Raw genomic sequence first — 18,005 nt, forward strand, 5'->3', positions numbered from 1 at the left:
TGGAAGGGTTGCAGCGCTAGATACCACCGAGCTATCCGAGCGTTACTGTCCTTCATCATGTGTAACCACCTTAAAGGAGCATGATCAGTGACGAGAGAAAGAACGCCCCAACAAGTAATAGCGAAGAACGTGAGTAGCCCATTTGATGGCTAAACACTCCTTCTCAATGACGGAGTAGTTAATTTCCCTAGGAGCCATTTTTTTGCTCAAATAAGTGTTCCACTCCGTCAACTTGTTGGGACAGGACCGCCACCAGACCAATGTGAGAGGCATCAGTCTGAAGGATGAGCTCTTTGCTGAAATCTGGTGAAATCAGAGCGGCGGCTTGACAGAGTCGCTTCTTAATCATATCAAATGCTTCCTGACACTACCCTGTCCATTTAACTAATTTTGGAGCAGCCTTTCGGGTGAGATCGACCAGGGGGTTGACTATGGTGGCATACTCGGGGATAAAACAACAATAATAGCCGGCTAACCCCAATAATGATCTCACCTGTGACTTGCTTCTTGGGATAGCTGTCTCCACCAGTGCCTGGACTTTGGAGGCGATAGGCTTTACCCGGTCATTACCCATAATGTAGCCAAGATACTGGGTCTCTTGTTTGCCAAATGCACACTTGCCCAGCTTGGCTGTTAGCCCAGCCTCCCTTACAGACTGTAGGACGGCTGAAAGCCTAATAATATGCTCCTTCCAGATGGAGCTAAAAATCACTACATCATCGATGTATGCAGCTGCATAGTGATGATGAGGAGCCAAGACCTGGTCCATCAGTCTCTGAAAGGTGGCGGGAGCTCCATGCAGCCCGAAGGGTATGGTCCGGAAATGGAACATGCCGTCTGGGGTAGAGAAAGGAGTTTTCTCTTTTGAGCTCTGAGTGAGTGGAATCTGCCAGTATCCCTTCGTCGGATCCAAAGTCGAAATTAACTGCGCCTTACCCAGTCGGTCGAGGAGCTCATCCACTCGGGGTATTGGATATGCATCAAACTTAGAGATGGCATTAACCTTCCAGAAATCCACACAGAACCGAGTGGAGCCGTCCTTTTTGCCCACCATCGCGATAGGACTGCACCACTCGCTCCGGGAAGGTTCAATGACTCCAAGCCCGAGCATATCCTCCACCTCCTTGCGAACGGGACCCCTGCGACTTTCCGGGATCCGGTACAGTCTCTCTCGGACCCTGAAACCTGGTAGAGTAATAATAGCATGAGAAATAACATTAGTTCTGCCGGGCAAATCAGAAAAAACATCACTAAACCTTTCCACCAACTGGAAGAGCTCACGTTTCTGATCCGGAAGTAACTGTTCTCCCATCGGAATGTTAGTTGTAGCTAATGGATTGACAGTGGGACCAAAATCCTCTTCTAAACTGTCGCCAGCTATAAACAGGGCCTCCCTTTCGTTCCAGGGTTTTAGCAAGTTAATGTGATAAATTTCTGTCTTATTTCGGCGATTGGGTTGTCTAATTTCATAATTCACATTACCAATTCCCTGTATCACCTCATATGCCCCTGCCATTTTGCATACAACTTAGACTCCAATGAAGGAAGTAGCAGCAGTACTTTATCACCTGACTGAAAAGTCTGAATTCTTGCTTGTTTGTTGTACTGCTGCTCTTGGCGATGCTGAGCTAGTTTTAGGTTTTCTTGTGCCAAACGACCAACCAATTCCAGGCGGTCTCTTAACAGGATTACGTATTTGACTATGTTTTTGGAAGTTTTTGTTTGCTCCTCCCATCCTTCTTTCACAAGATATAAGAATGCCCCGTGGTTGCCTCCCATCCAGCAGCTCAAAGGGAGAGAACCCGGTCGAGCTCTGAGGCACCTCTCTCACTGCAAACATCAGGTAGAGGAGGAGTTTAGCCCAATGTTTCTGCTCTTGGGTGACAAATCGCTTCAGCATCTGTTTTAAAGTCTGATTAAAACGTTCCACCAAACCATCCGTTTGTGGGTGATAAACAGAGGTTCGAATGGACTTAATTTGCAACAATTTATACAGTTCTTTCAAACATTGTGACATGAAGTTCGTTCCGTGATCAGTGAGGATTTCTTTTGGAATCCCTACTCTCGTTATAATTTGTACTAGCTCTCGAGCAACTGCTGCGGCACTAGTGGATCTCAATGGTACTGCCTCTGGATATCTGGTCGCGTAGTCCACCACTACCAAAATATGGGTGTATCCAGAGTCAGACTGGCTCAATGGACCCACTATGTCCATAGCAATGCGTTCAAAGGGAACTGAGATCAGGTGCAGTGGGACCAGCAGGGCAGGGCGAACCCTCACCGGCGTTACTTGCTGACATTCCGGACACTCCACTACATATCGCGTCACCTCACTATAGACTCCCATCCAATAAAATCGAGCCAATATTCGTTCCCGAGTCTTATCGCTATCTAAATGACCTGAACATGGGACATCGTGAGCCAACCGCATGATCTCACGTCGAAAAGAGGAACGAGTAATTGTGTTAGTCTGGCTTGTGCTCGTGGCTTGAGATACCCTATACAACAAATGCCCGACAATAATGTGGTGAGGATATGTAAGCGGCCGGGGTTACCCTCTACATCATTCCCCTTGATAGACCGAACCTGACCCGGATGTGTGCCAGCGAAGGATCATTTTTTTGTTCCAACACTAGGTCCACATCTCGGTCCCAGAACTTCGGGATATCGAGCGGAGCTACAGTAGCTTCAGCACTGGAGGCCTCAGTAACCCGCCCCCACAGGTCACACTGAGTCCCAATCCCCTTTCCCTTACATTTAACAGACTCTGAAGTTTCCCCCACCAAACCCCAGCCTTGTCTCATTGACATTCCTTCCCATTTTTCGACCCTTTGCTCTTTTTTTGTTTTTTTGGGGCGAAATCGGGAATGGAACAAATCAGCTTGCAGCGGGAATATTTTCCCAATAGTTTCCCCCGCTGCTCCCATGGTCTTACTGGAGACTGGTGTTACCGTTTTTTTAATCATTGTTTCAAAATATGGCCAGTCTCGACCTAAAATAACTGGATATGGCAACTTTGCAGCCACTGCCATGATTACGCGGTGGGTATGACATCCAATCATCACATCTAATTTAGTGGGGTGGGGGGGTGGGGGGGGGGTAATCCTTGTTATCCCCGTGAATACAGGAAATGACCACCACCCCGCGTGACCACCAAGGTACCCCCGCCAACAGAGCTTCCTCAATTAAAGTCTGCCCACATCCTTAGTCCACTAACACGTGGGTACTCACGTCATCAACACGTACATCAACAATGCAAGGCCCCTCCAAATCATTACCCCTGGACTTACCTGGTGCTGTTAGTAAGTAATGGGAGGCTGCACCACATTCTATTGCCGCCGGACAATACCGTGCAAGGTGGCCGACCTCATGGCACCGGTAGCACGTGGAGTAAAAGGGCGCCCACGGAGCTTGTATGTCCCGCTGTCAATTTGGCAGTGGGGAGGGGTTCTCTGCTCTCAACCCGCTGGGGGTTGACCTCGCCCTCCATTGGGGTGGAGGAAGGCTGCCCGTGGGGTGTCGATGAGAAGTAGCCCCGTCGGGGGAGGGGGTGAAGTGCTGTGGGGGTCCTGTCCTTGGACTCACCATCCGGGGTCGGTTGGAGGGAGGAGCGGGGGTAACTGCCATGGCAGCCGTTGCCGACGCATCCTCATACCCCTCAGCCAATCAGACTGCTGCCTCTAGTGTGGTGGGTCGATGCCTGGTGACCCAGTTCTGGGTGTCCGGCCCCAACACCTTCAAAAACTGTTCTATAGCAATCAGCTCGGTGATCTTCTCTGCACTATTGGTGCCGGGGCAGAGCCACCGGGTCACATGATCCACTAGTTGCTGGGCCACCACGCAGGGTCGCAGTCCTGGGGGTCGCTGGTACTCCCGGAACCGGCGGCGGTGTGTCTCCTCTGTGATGTCAAGCCGCTGGAGAATGGCCTGCTTCACCTGGTAGTACACCAGGGCTTGCTCATGTGTCAGGGCTTGGTAGGTTGCCTGGGCCTCTCCGATCAAATTTGGGCCCAACTGGGTAGCTCACCACTCCCGAGGCCACTGAGCTGCTGTTGCCTGCCTTTCAAAGGCAACCAAGTAAGCCTCGGGGTCATCCTCCAGCGACATCTTCACTACCCTTACCCTTGGTAAGGGTAGTGCTGGTTGAACTGCCGGTTCCCTCCCCCGATTGGCCTCCAGGAACAAGCCATGCATCCTCTCCATCATGGCCGTTGATGATTGTTGATGCCTCCGCTCCTACGCCTCCAACAGCGCTGCCAATGCGGTTGGGTCCATTATAATCCCTCTTCTTGACACCAAGTGTGGTCAGGTGCAGTGAATGAGGCAGTTCCACACAATCTTTCTCCCAAAACAGTACTTGTTTTAATGAATGATAACAAAAATAATAACAAAACAACAACACAAATAAGTCCACCCCTTTACCAGCAATGGTATTGGGGTATGCAGCAGCTCTTCTTAGTTGAAAAATAAAAAGTAAACAAAAACGTGACTTTGTCCGTCCCCACGCTCTCCGTGCACGCAGTGCTCTTGGCGCTGAGAAGCGTGGTGCCGTGAGAGAATGTGAGGGTCTGGAATCAACTCCCCAGTAATGTTGTTGAAGCTGACACCCTGGGATCCTTCAAGAAGCTGCTTGATGAGATTTTGGGATCAATAAGCTACTAACAACCAAACGAGCAAGATGGGCCGAATGGCCTCCTCTCGTTTGTAAACTTTCTTATGTTCTTATGAGTGGTGCGGTGCGTTGCGGTGCTGTGCAGTGCAGGGACGTGCTCTGTGTTTTACCGGTCTGCGGCTCGCTCCTCCTCTGCAACACAAAACACATGTAATCCCAAAAACAAAGCAATACAGGCTCCAGCCGTCTATTTTCATTATCAGCGTATGGGGAGGTTTTGACTTAGCTGCTCCCCTTTGCACCCAGCAAACTCCTCCCCGCAGTCACCGCGTTGCCATGGTTTCCCTAATAGAGGGCTGCCCCGCAGCTGACTGCAATGGAATCGTCCTGAGTACTTGCAGCTACGCGCCCCTCCTAATATGGTCACCTTCCGGTTTCCACCTACCACAGAGGTGGCAGCTGTAGGAGGCTGCTTACCTTCCCCCTTACACAGCGCCCTTTCTAATCGGGAAGGAGATTTACAGCATCAAACCTTTCTCTCTCTATCACATGAACATTTTTGTTTTATTCTATAAACTACTGACAACATTTCTCCCAAATTCCAAATAAAAATATTGTCATTTAGAGCATTTATTTGCAGAAAATGACAACTGGTCAAAATAACAAAAAAGATGCAGTGTTGTCAGACCTCGAATAATGCAAAGAAAATAAGTTCAGATTCATTTTTAAACAACACAATACTAATGTTTTAACTTAGGAAGAGTTCAGAAATCAATATTTGGTGGAATAACCCTGATTTTCAAGCACAGCTTTCATGCGTCTTGGCATGCTCTCCACCAGTCTTTCACATTGATGTTGGGTGACTTTATGCCATTCCTGGAACAAAAATTCAAGCAGCTCGGCTTTGTTTGACGGCTTGTGACCATCCATCTTCCTCTTGATCACATTCCAGAGGTTTTCAATGGGGTTCAGGTCTGGAGATTGGGCTGGCCATGACAGGGTCTTGATCTGGTAGTCCTCCATCCACACCTTGATTGACCTGGCTGTGTGGCATGGAGCATTGTCCTGCTGGAAAAACCAATCCTCAGAGTTGGAGAACATTGTCAGAGCAGAAGGAAGCAAGTTTTCTTCCAGGACAACCTTGTACTTGGCTTGATTCATGCCAAAGCTGACCGATTCCAGCCTTGCTGAAGCACCCCCAGATCATCACCGATCCTCCACCACATTTCACAGTGCGAGACACTGTGGCTTGTAGGCCTCTCCAGGTCTCAGTCTAACCATTAGATGACCAGGAGTCTTCCCAGCGACAGCGAGTGGAAGCGACAGCGAGTGGGAGAAGTACAGGCGTGGAAAAGTACAGAGCAGTTTCGAAGCAGAAAGGAGAAATTGCATCTTGAATTGCTTTAATCAGAAAACAGAGGACATTGGGGAAACACAGCAGCAGCTCAAAGTCAAACAGCCGCGTGTGTTTTTCTGATAACAAACAAGCTGAAACTCGGAGCAGCTGATTCAAATTCAGCGGCGTTTTGAGACACGGGCGAGGGGAGGAGCCGACAGCACAGCAGAACAACGCAGTTAAACGAGGCAGTCTTCCCAGCGACAGCGAGTGGAAGCGACAGCGAGTGGGAGAAGTACAGGCGTGGAAAAGTACAGAGCAGTTTCGAAGCAGTTTGAAAGCAGGTTGACAGCTGCAGAAGAAACTAAACTTCAAAAAAAAAAACCTCAACATGGTCTTCAAGCCTGTAATCTGTGACACCTGCTTGATGTGGGAAATCCGAGAAAACCCAGCGGAGCTAAACCAAGTGTGCGTAAAGTGCCGCGCGATCCAGGATTTGCATAAACTAGTAAGTATGCTAGAAATGGAGCTGGAAGAAGTGAGACAGCAACAGGATCTTGAGGAACTGGCACACCCACAATTCATGGAAGTCTGCATCACCCCTAACAGACTGAAAGCCACCAGGGAGATAGAAGGTCAGAACAGCTGGGTTCAGGTAGGCAGAAGCAGGGAAAAAAAGAAACTTCGTCAAACACAACCACCAGAAATCAAAACAACCAACAGATTTGAGTCACTTCAGAATTTTGATGAGCAGAACCAACAACAAGAGAATGAAAGGAACAACATCCAGGACCCCATTGACAGTGGTGACCAGACAGCAAAAAGAAGGGAGGTCATGATTGTTGGGGACTCCATATTGAGAAACACAGCAAGTTCAATTCGCAGTTTGGACCCCCTTACTACAACAGTGTGCTGCCTTCCGGGAGCCTCGGTCAAGCACATCACTGAAAACGTGGACAGGCTCCTAGAACGAACAGGAGACGACCCGGTAGTAGTCGTCCACATCGGTACAAACAACATTGGAAGAGACAGACCAAAATCCCTGCAAAATAAATTCAGAGAGCTAGGAAGGAAATTAAAAGAGAAAACCAAAACTGTGGTATTTTCTGGTATACTACCCGCACCTTGCAAAGGACCATATGGACAGCTGGAAATAATTAATCAAAACGCATGGCTGAAGACGTGGTGCACACGGGAAGGCTTCACCTATCTTGATCATTGGACCACATTCTACAACGAGGACTATCTGTATAGACGGGATGGACTGCATTTAAATAACAAGGGAACTAGTCTACTCGGAGAAAAGATCCTCGAGCAGGTTCGGAAGCATTTAAACTAGAAAGGAAGGGGGGAGAAATCAACAAAAAAACAGAAGGGAGACCGCATCAAAACAAGAACAACAACTCAGGTAAGACAACCATTAAATGTATTTATCTAAATGCTAGAAGTATCAGAAACAAAATTCTAGAACTTGAAGCTACTGCACTAACAGGTAACTATGATGTGATAGGTGTTACAGAAACGTGGTTGTCTGAGAGTGATGGGGACGAATATAATATTTGTGGGTATACACTGTATAGGAAAGACAGGCAGGACAGAAGAGGAGGAGGGGTAGCGCTATACATAAGAAACAGTCTTGAAGCCCAGGTGTTAAACCTGGACAAAGAAAATAAAACCGAATCAATATGGGTCAGAATAACAGACAAAAATTCAAAAGGCATAATAATAGGAGCATGCTATAGACCGCCAGATTCAGACGGTGAGCACAATAATCTGTTATACAATGACATTAGAAATGTGTGTAGCAAAGGAGAAGCCATACTAATGGGGGATTTCAACTTCCCCCAAATAAAATGGGAAAACCCGGTGGGTAGCGCGAAGGATGAAATAGAAATGGTGGAAATGACAAATGACTGCTTCCTAACACAATTTGTGAAGGCACCCACTAGAGGGGAGGCATGCCTTGATTTAGTCTTTTCAAATAACGAAGATAGAATAACTAAAACAGAGGTCAGAGAACCACTGGCAAACTCAGACCACAACATGGTCTCATTTGAAGTGTTTTTTAAATCCCCAAAAGTAAAGACTAAAGTTAAGGTTTACAATTTTAGAAAAGCAAACTATGAAGGCATGAAACAGAGACTAACAGAAGTAGATTGGAGTAAAATAGAGAAAACACCCACAGAAGAAGGATGGTTGTTCTTCAAAAATGTAGTACTAGAGGCGCAAAACAATTACATCCCTAAAGTAGACAAATCTAAATGTAAAACTAAATTGCCAAAATGGTTTAATAGATCAATTAAAAAAAATATTCAGCGAAAAAAGGCACTTTACAGAGCATTAAAAAAGGACCAAAAAGAAAGTACGCAGAAAGAGTACATGGAACTGCAAACGCAAGTCAAAAAGGAAGTTAGAAAGGCCAAGAGAGAAATAGAAATGAACATTGCTAAGGGAGCTAAAACCAATTCCAAAATGTTTTTCCAATATTACAACAGCAAGAGAACATTCAAAGAGGAGATTAAATGTTTAAGAGATACAAATGGCAAAATCGTAGATGAAGAAAAAAAAATAGCAAATATGTTAAATGATTACTTTTCACAAGTTTTTACAAAGGAAGATACTGACAACATGCCCCACATGTCATCCAGTTCCTATCCAGTTTTAAATAACTTTAGCATAACTGAGGCAGAAGTGTTAAAGGGACTAGGAGCTCTTAAAATAAACAAATCCCCTGGGCCGGACGAGATCCTCCCAGTAGTACTCAAAGAAATGAAAGAAGTAATTTACAAACCGCTAACCAAGATCATGCAGCAGTCTCTTGACACAGGGGTGGTACCGACAGACTGGAAAATTGCAAACGTAATACCGATCCACAAAAAGGGAAACAAAACTGAACCAGGTAACTACAGACCAGTAAGCCTGACTTCTATTATATGCAAACTTATGGAAACTATAATAAGATCCAAAATGGAAAATTACCTATATGGTAACAGGGTACTGGGAGACAGTCAACATGGTTTTAGGAAAGGGAGATCGTGCCTAACTAACTTGCTTGATTTTTTTGAGGATGCAACATCGATAATGGATAATTGCAAAGCATATGACATGGTTTATTTAGATTTCCAGAAAGCTTTTGACAAAGTCCCGCACAAAAGATTAATTCTCAAACTGAACGCAGTTGGGATTCAAGGAAACACATGTACATGGATTAGGGAGTGGTTAACATGTAGAAAACAGAAAGTACTGATTAGAGGAAAAACCTCAGAATGGAGTGTGGTAACCAGCGGTGTACCACAGGGATCAGTATTAGGTCCTCTGCTATTCCTAATCTACATTAATGATTTAGATTCTGGTATAGTAAGCAAACTTGTTAAATTTGCAGACGACACAAAAGTAGGAGGAGTGGCAAACACTGTTGCAGCAGCAAAGGTCATTCAAAATGATCTAGACAAGATTCAGAACTGGGCAGACACATGGCAAATGACATTTAATAGAGAAAAGTGTAAGGTACTGCACACAGGAAATAAAAATGTACATTATAAATATCATATGGGAGATATTGAAATTGGAGAAGGAATCTATGAAAAAGACCTAGGAGTTTTTGTTGACTCAGAAATGTCTTCATCTAGGCAATGTGGGGAAGCTATAAAAAAGGCTAACAAGATGCTCGGATACATTGTGAAAAGTGTTGAATTTAAATCAAGGGAAGTAATGTTAAAACTGTACAATGCACTTGTAAGACCTCATCTTGAATATTGTGTGCAGTTCTGGTCACCTCGCTATAAAAAAGATATTGCTGCTCTAGAAAGAGTGCAAAGAAGAGCGACCAGAATTATTCCGGGCTTAAAAGGCATGTCATATGCAGACAGGCTAAAAGAATTGAATCTGTTCAGTCTTGAACAAAGAAGACTACGTGGCGACCTAATTCAAGCATTCAAAATTCTAAAAGGTATTGACAGTGTCGACCCAAGGGACTTTTTCAGCCTGAAAAAAGAAACAAGGACCAGGGGTCACAAATGGAGTTTAGAAAAAGGGGCATTCAGAACAGAAAATAGGAGACACTTTTTTACACAGAGAATTGTGAGGGTCTGGAATCAACTCCCCAGTAATGTTGTTGAAGCTGACACCCTGGGATCCTTCAAGAAGCTGCTTGATGAGATTTTGGGATCAATAAGCTACTAACAACCAAACGAGCAAGATGGGCCGAATGGCCTCCTCTCATTTGTAAACTTTCTTATGTTCTTATGTTCTAGGTGTTGGGCAAAGCTGAAAATTGGACTCATCTGGGGGTGCTTCAGCAAGGCTGGAATCGGGCAGATTTGTCTTTGTGAAGGACGCATGAATCAAGCCAAGTACAAGGTTGTCCTGGAAGAAAACTTGCTTCCTTCTGCTCTGACACTGTTCCCCAACTCTGAGGAACTGAATTTTGCAGTGGTCTTTTAATTTTTTCCAGAGCTGTGTGTGTATATATATATATATATACACAGCTCTATCTCCCCGATTTACAAGTGAGACCTAGCCAAGCAGGCAGCAGCAAGTGAATCGGACAACAAGAACAAATACACAATAAAATACATTTAAGACACAGGCAAATCACATTTAAAACAATAATCAAAATACACCAAAGTAGTCAACTATTTAAAACAATTACAATTCTCAGTCACGAAATCATGCAATTTACTCTTAAATTGCAATAAAGGTGTCTGGGTCTGCAGCTTTAGTTTGGACTGGAACTCATCGTACCAAATCGTGTCATATACAATGATGAGTATTACATCTTGATGCAAACCTATATACTGCATCACCATAGTCAATTTGTGGCAAAAACATACAAGCAATAAGCCTCTTTGTTTCCATAATAACATATATAACATGTGCATATCATAGTGACGTTTATCGCGTATTCCCATGCCCAACAGACGAGTATGGAAACATGCACTCACCTCTGTCCAGCACACTGCTTTCTTTCTGTTCCTTTAATATGGTCCTATTAGCATGTGGTAATGCATTGGTAATTAGAAACATGTGATGCAAATGTATTCTAGGTGGACATTCAATATGCACATAGCGCAATCAAATTTGAATTGGGCAAAAGCCCTAATTCGTCTGAATATACCAATATCTGTGCGATAATTTTTAGTTAGTTTTAATAGCTGCACACCACTCGCTCAAATAGTGTCGGAGTAACAGTCCACTCTGGAGTTGGGTACAATAGTACAAACGTACAGTAGTACAGAACCCCACCCCCCATCCCCATCTGCACACACCGGATGGGCGGATCAGTTATATGTTTTATCACTGTATTGATATGATGGACACACATCTCTAAATTGATTGTATAAATACATTATACACCCATCTTGTGGCCCATTACTTTATTTGGCTATTCCATAGGTTGGTGCGCATTACGGGTGAGGGGTGGGCAGCTGCAGTTCAGAGAGCCAAATACCGACAGAGCACTCTTGCTGTGAAAGGCATGCTAACGTTTTCTAAAGCCAGACCAGAGATACGATCAACCATCAAGGAACTGTGTTTTCTCTGCAGCAGTCCAATCATAAGTTAGCTGAGGTGGGACAAACAGTTCTGTTAACTGTAATTTCTGGCCATTTTTATGCAGCTGTCCAGTCTGCTGAATGTTGATGTTGCTAATTGTACAGAGACTGTTCATTCATTGAGAAATCATAGTAGGCTACAATTAACATTTTAGGAGTGTATTTAGAATTAATTATTTTTCTTACAAAAAAATGGCAGAACAAAAAAAAAAATCAATTTCAGCAACACTCAAAACCTTACAAACTGGGCTTAATCATGCTGTTCAAATGGGTGAGTAGAATGAATAACATAATGCATTTCTGTGTATTGTGTATATAAAAATGCTTGATTGATGTTTACTTTGCAGGTGAATGAACTTGTTACATTTACAAATCAGAGTGTGCTACCACAGTAGACTTTGTCACAGCACAACTTATATAAAAAAAAAAATCATTCAGAAAAAAAAAAACAGTATCCAAAACCTTTTTTTATTTTACTTAAAAAACATACAGCTATGTCGGATCAGCTGGCCTTTAAAGAAACCTATATAGTATTTCCCTGTGATACAATACTGTCCGTATTCAATAGAACAGTGGTGTTATTAGTACATTCATTTGAAAATTCGGCACCTAGCTATGGAGCCAATTGTGTATTTGAATGGTCCTGTATGTATGTGAGCAGGATATATTGTGTGGTCTCGTCTGATGTCATATCAGTACATACTGTGGCGACACCAACGATAGCAGATTGTCGGGGTAATGCCATTACTGATGGTGACTGTCAATCATTCTGCATTCTCGCTTCGTTGTTGTGTGCAGTTGCTATATTGGTAGTGAATGCGCAGACAGTTTTGCGAGGCACAAACAGATTTGCGAATTGCTCAAAAAACTGCTATATTCCAATGTCATGCAACTGCCATTTTGGAATATCTCTCATTTTGTGCCAAAGCACTATTTTTTTGTGAGGCACAAATTTAGCGAGGGATTGTTCGAAGATCGGGCCCAATGTGTCTATTTTGGTAGGTACTGATATATTGATATTTACGTAGGTACAAAACTACAATATTATGAATGGTTAAAAAGGTACATATGCATGTCAGTGCTAAAAGGTAGTATACTAACATATTTTAATGCTGAAAAAAGACATTATTCTCATTGTTATAGAGGTGTTATGAACTGCCAATGTAAGTCATTTGTAAAGCACTAGATCTCTTCATAAAAGTCCATATCCATGTCCTTTGCATTTCTTAGTCATGGTACGACTTCAATGAGTGCATCATTTGCATGCACCCATTTTCCAGTAGCACCCACAGCAAGAAGAGACACATAGTATCCTGAAGTAACACCCTGTGTTTTAATGAATCCTTCAGAGGCTACAAGTGAAGAAGGAACTGCAATGTTGCATTTGCATAGCATGAGGTGAAATTGGGGTTGCTCAAGCCTCTGAATGGATGTGTAACTGCAAGTGTTCTCTTAGAAGATTGAGACTTTTGCTGTTCCTTAACAGTGATGGCTCGCTGAATGAAATGCACTCAATCTTTTGCCTTGTGTCCCTAGTGCGTGTTGGTCTCCTTCAAGCTTATCAACTTTAGACAATAAATACCTCTGAGCCTATTGTACTCTGCAACTGCAGTTTGAGGTGCCTTAATGCAAGTGGGGTCAAAAAGTTGATAAGGTGGACACCACTTAAAGATGTAACTGAAAAGTGTAATGAAACTTTGTCTATAGGAGGAAATGGAGTTACCAAGATCAATCATAACTGTTTTTAGAGTCATACCCTGGCATTTGTGAACGGTGATTGCATGAGCACCAATGACTGGGAATTGCTCTCTAAACAATGTAGACTCTGTCCATGATTTCAAACTTTGAGAGTAAATGTTCAAAGGTATGGGTGACTCCATTGTTAAATTTGATGGTTATGGTTTTGACCATACTTGTTTTTTCCAGCTTGAAGCTTCCCTAGTGCCCCATTGATGAGACCAGTGGCAATGTCAATGCGAAGCACCAGTTTGCAGCGTATTATGACTCGTATGGTAGTTTCCAGTCCAGCTGTACGACTGCAGTCAGCCTTATAGGCATTCTTTTTTTTCAGCACATTTCTCTGGAAGTTACAAGGGCAGTCCACAGTCCATAAGATGAATGTCCTCTCCAGACATACGATCAAGCACAGCAGTCTAGATCTGGTTACAGGCATCTACAGTAGGCACGATGGAGGTTGAGTTTAAATCTTTGTCATCTAAGTCTTTCATGTGTTTGATAATTTGTTTTCTGTAGCTGGAAATATCTCCTCTTCCATAGTTATCAAGCGTAAAGTCAACAATCTGTGATCAGCTTGGTTGGTGGCTCCGAGTCGGGCACGGTTAAGGAGGTTACCAAAAGTTATGTTCTGTTTCTGGCGCATATTAAGTGTGAGTTCATCATACGCAAACAAATTCCACAGATCCAGAGATCCAACGGAGCCAGTCAGTTTGTACAATTCCTCTTGAGTAACTTGCACATAAGGTCGATTCTGATGCACAGGTGGAAGCTGTAGCAAATCCCCCAGAAGTAAGATGCTGATTTTGGACAATCGAGTCTGCCTTGAGTCTGCCTGTTATATTGGACTCATGCAAATATTTATTTAACTCTTTACACTCAGCCCGGTGATTACACGCATATTACTCAGACACCTACCTGGCTTGTTTAAAAGTACAGTCTAGGGGCTTTCCAATGACGTACTCAGTGTGTGTGTGTGGTACTCCTACCAAGAAATACGAACACCTGTACTGTGTGCTGAGAAACTGACACTGACAGCACCAGACGGGAAAACAGAGGAAACAAATTCTTTCAGCTGTGTCACCTTACCAACCATGAAGCTCTGCCTGAAATTGACATCGATGACACACCGATGATGTGCATTACATGTGTTGCTGTTTATAAAAATGCTGGCTGGCTGGCTATGAATTACTACCTACAATAATGAATGTACTCACGTACACATGCGGTCTTCACTAAAGTCCCAATTTGAAGACAACGCGTTTCAGTAAATTCAAATGATAAACTTCACATACCGCGCAGAGGGAGAACACAAATGTAAAACATCATGAAGTGGGATTGGCATTGCAAGGGAGATGAAGGGAGGTTTCACAGTTCCGATCGAGTGACTATTTCCTAAGCATTATGTGTGAATGCTTATACACCATTGCTACACCCTGTTATAAAATTGACTTCCTTGCATTTTTTATAATGATTAATCATTTAATCATAAAATCACAATTTACAAGATTAAATACACTACTATACTCCTCCTGGGCGCTGCCATAATAGGGTCACACGACTGTGATACTCACGCCGATTGGCTCAGTGAATATGTCGGATTTTGCTAAATTAGAAGCCTGGTATATAGCGAGTTATGGAAAGAAATGATAATTTGAGTTGTATTTAATATGGTATATATAATGTTTTGAGGACAAACGACATTGAACATCAGAAAGTAGGCACTGTGAGATTTTTTGGCGCAAATAGCGTATTGCAAGATTTGATATAATATATATATATATATATATATATATATATATATATATATATATATATATATATATATATATATATATATATATATATACGTGTGTGTGTGTGTGTATTACCGATTGTGGAGCTGCATTTGTGCCATATAGAAATTTGAGAAACGTTATCTAGGTGTGTGTCCGTCTGTCTGTGGTTATTGTTCTTATACATTTCTACTGTTATGCAGCAGAGCTGTGAACACTGTTTATATTTTCTGCACTCTTAAATTAAGGATAGTTCATACACTAGTACAGGGTGGTCCATCAGCCTTGCGCTCCGTATGAGATTTCGGATACAAATAAGCCCTGTATAAAGCTAATTTGGTACGAATCATATGCAAAGTTTGAAATGTACACAGGTTTTCAGTATCAAACAATAATTAGTGTCTTCATATACAATTAGATAACGTCTATGAGCACTTTATGTCGGCTTTTTTCTTTGCTGGTCACAGCAGGGATTTTTTTTTTTTTTTTAAGCAGCAGTATGTCCCCCACCTGTGATGGAATTCACAAACTTCCAGTCAAGAGCACAGCGCTCTAACCACTATACTCCACATACGCTACAAGTGAAGAAGCACTAATATCTCGTTGTATAACTTTTTTTTTACATGAAACATGCTTTTTGTATAGGACATATTTTTTCTGGCTTGCTATTAATTTATTTATACATTTATAATAATATAAACATTAATTTCTACATTTATTTAAAAATATTTATTTCTAAATATATTTATTCCTCTATGCATTTTTTAAATCATTTATTTATTTCTACCTAATAAATTATTCCTTTATTTATTTTAATTAAACTAGGAACTACAATTTATCACAGATCAGAGATTTAGAGAAGGAAGCTACATGCCACTTTTGTGTACAGTTCCATTCTATGATATCTACCAAACAGAGGACTAGATATTTTCAAACAGGAAATAGAGCATTTCTAGAATCAAACAGAACCTTCAGGTTTTCAGCAAAAGCAGGTCAGGCATGGATGTAAGCTTAAAAAATTAATTAAATTTCAATAACAGTGCAGTGGCGCAGCCGTGTGCTCTTCAAAGATGTCATGTTGCAAGTTCAAACAACGGTAATTTTTTTTAATTATTTTTTTTTGTGCGATATGTGCCGTTTTAAAACATAAATACATTGTTTAATATAAATGGTGTGGATATCAAACTGCTTGCTTTCCCTGGTTTATTTTGATGTTGACCAACGTGTGGAATCACACGATTGGTAGATGTCCAGTTATTTAGCTTTTCTGTTTGAATAGTCGCTACACACTCTTAATAAACTAAAATGTAAGAACAACAACAACAACAACAACAACAACAACAACAACAACAACAATTGTACCTTAGTTTGACGACTTATACTTCATTGTGTCCTAGAGGTATTTATGTATTTTTTTCACATTTGATGTAAGAAAGTTTCAGACTTTTGGTACTGGTACAGATGGTAATACTAAGTGATTTAGTTTTGCCGCTGCAACATGCTGAAAACAGCAAAACTATATAGAGACTGTTGGTAGTTTCAAACAAGTTTTTTTTAACTTGTATGAGGAACAACCATTCCTCTCAATATATGTAGCCCAGTCTCCACAAGACAAATGGCATAAGAGGTCCGCTATGAAAGGCTTTGAAAAACAATCACCAATCCTGTTTAATGTTACACTAAAATCTGATTCCTGGGTGAATGTTTTTTGCATTCTTTAGCAGTCTGTGTACATTGTTGGCTTCCCAGTTTGTTTACATTACCCAAGATAGTTAAGGCTGCAAATATACACAATCTTTCTCCCTCTCACTCAGCCACTCTGAAGCAGTGGAGGTTGGGGGCGGTGTTATGAATGCCATATGCAGCTCTGTTTTAGCTCCACAAAAAAGCAAACCATTGGAAGTGTTTTAGTTTTACAAGAAAAAGAAAGCTTTCAATGTGACTTTATGAGGTAACAAAAATATGTGAAACGTGTGGGGTCAACCAAAATAATACAAACAGTGAGTGCTCCAAAGACTTCCCAGCGCTCTAACAACACAGAGAGTTAGAATGTAGCAGTAAGGCTCTAATGCAAAGCAGGCTCATGTGATAGGCAAAAGAGAATTACCTCAGGTCCTTGTGAGAGCGGGCCCTGGCAGCAGGCAGCTGTTCCTGCCTGTCCACAGTGAGGCTCAGAGGGAGACGCTTCAAAAGGGGACCTAACGGGAGATGTGGGCCGTCCTGTGTGTGCCTGCGTGGGGGAAGGGGCCTGGGCCTCTGTTTTAACCCTGTGCATGCTGGGCTGTGTGTACGAGTAGTAGGGGTGCTGCTGCAGAGGCCGGTGCTCCAGGCCCTCGTGGGCGATGGGGATGGGGATGTAGCCCTGGCGCAGGCTGGGGTACTGCATCTCCCTGACATAATGCTGGCGGCCATCCTGGGAGGACTGCGGTGACAAGGAGGGTCCATTGGATGATAGTTGCCTTTCCTGAAAGAAGGTGGAAGTTCAAGGTTATACGATTCTAAAATTCTATCCATAAGATCATAAAAACAATATGTTGCTGTAACCCGCCCGACATCATCAATCAGCTACTCATATTCTGTCCCAGTTTCTCCTGGTGCACTCTTATCTTCAAATGACTTTGTTGAGCAGAAAAATCTAAATGCCTACAAACTTCAGATGTCCACTATGGCAATTCAAGTAGGGTTCTATTTTGGAATATTAATCATTCATTTTTGTCTTTCAATTGTATTATCACTGATAATCCTGTTTCTTACAGAGTTCTTCTCTCTTCTGCATACAACCTGCTTGTCCAGGATTTGTCATTAAATAAACTACAGGGATGTTCTATTGAATTCCCCCCTCAACTGTGGTCGGCAGCAGTGGAATGGAGTTATTTTAAAAGGCACCATTCAAAAAGCAGACTATGAAAATGGGGAAGGGGGGGGGTGAAAGAGAAAAAAGTGACATCATTTTGAAATCACAATCACAGTCTCTTTTACACACAAATCAAAGTTTT

General features: G+C 42.6%; 1 protein-coding gene across 1 annotated transcript in view; it reads right to left on the bottom strand.

Moving 5' to 3' along the window:
* Positions 1 to 18,005, bottom strand: part of LOC121321925 (BAG family molecular chaperone regulator 3-like) — a gene marked incomplete at its 5' end in the record, with an annotated part of 49,608 nt that overhangs the window by 19,436 nt on the left and 12,167 nt on the right. The window contains one exon of the mRNA XM_041261318.1: positions 17,117 to 17,473. Within this exon, the coding sequence (XP_041117252.1) occupies positions 17,117 to 17,473 (357 nt within the window). The remainder of the gene's footprint in view (positions 1 to 17,116; positions 17,474 to 18,005) is intronic.

Source organism: Polyodon spathula, chromosome 10 (assembly GCF_017654505.1).
Source record: "Polyodon spathula isolate WHYD16114869_AA chromosome 10, ASM1765450v1, whole genome shotgun sequence".
In the NCBI taxonomy this organism is placed as follows: domain Eukaryota; kingdom Metazoa; phylum Chordata; class Actinopteri; order Acipenseriformes; family Polyodontidae; genus Polyodon; species Polyodon spathula.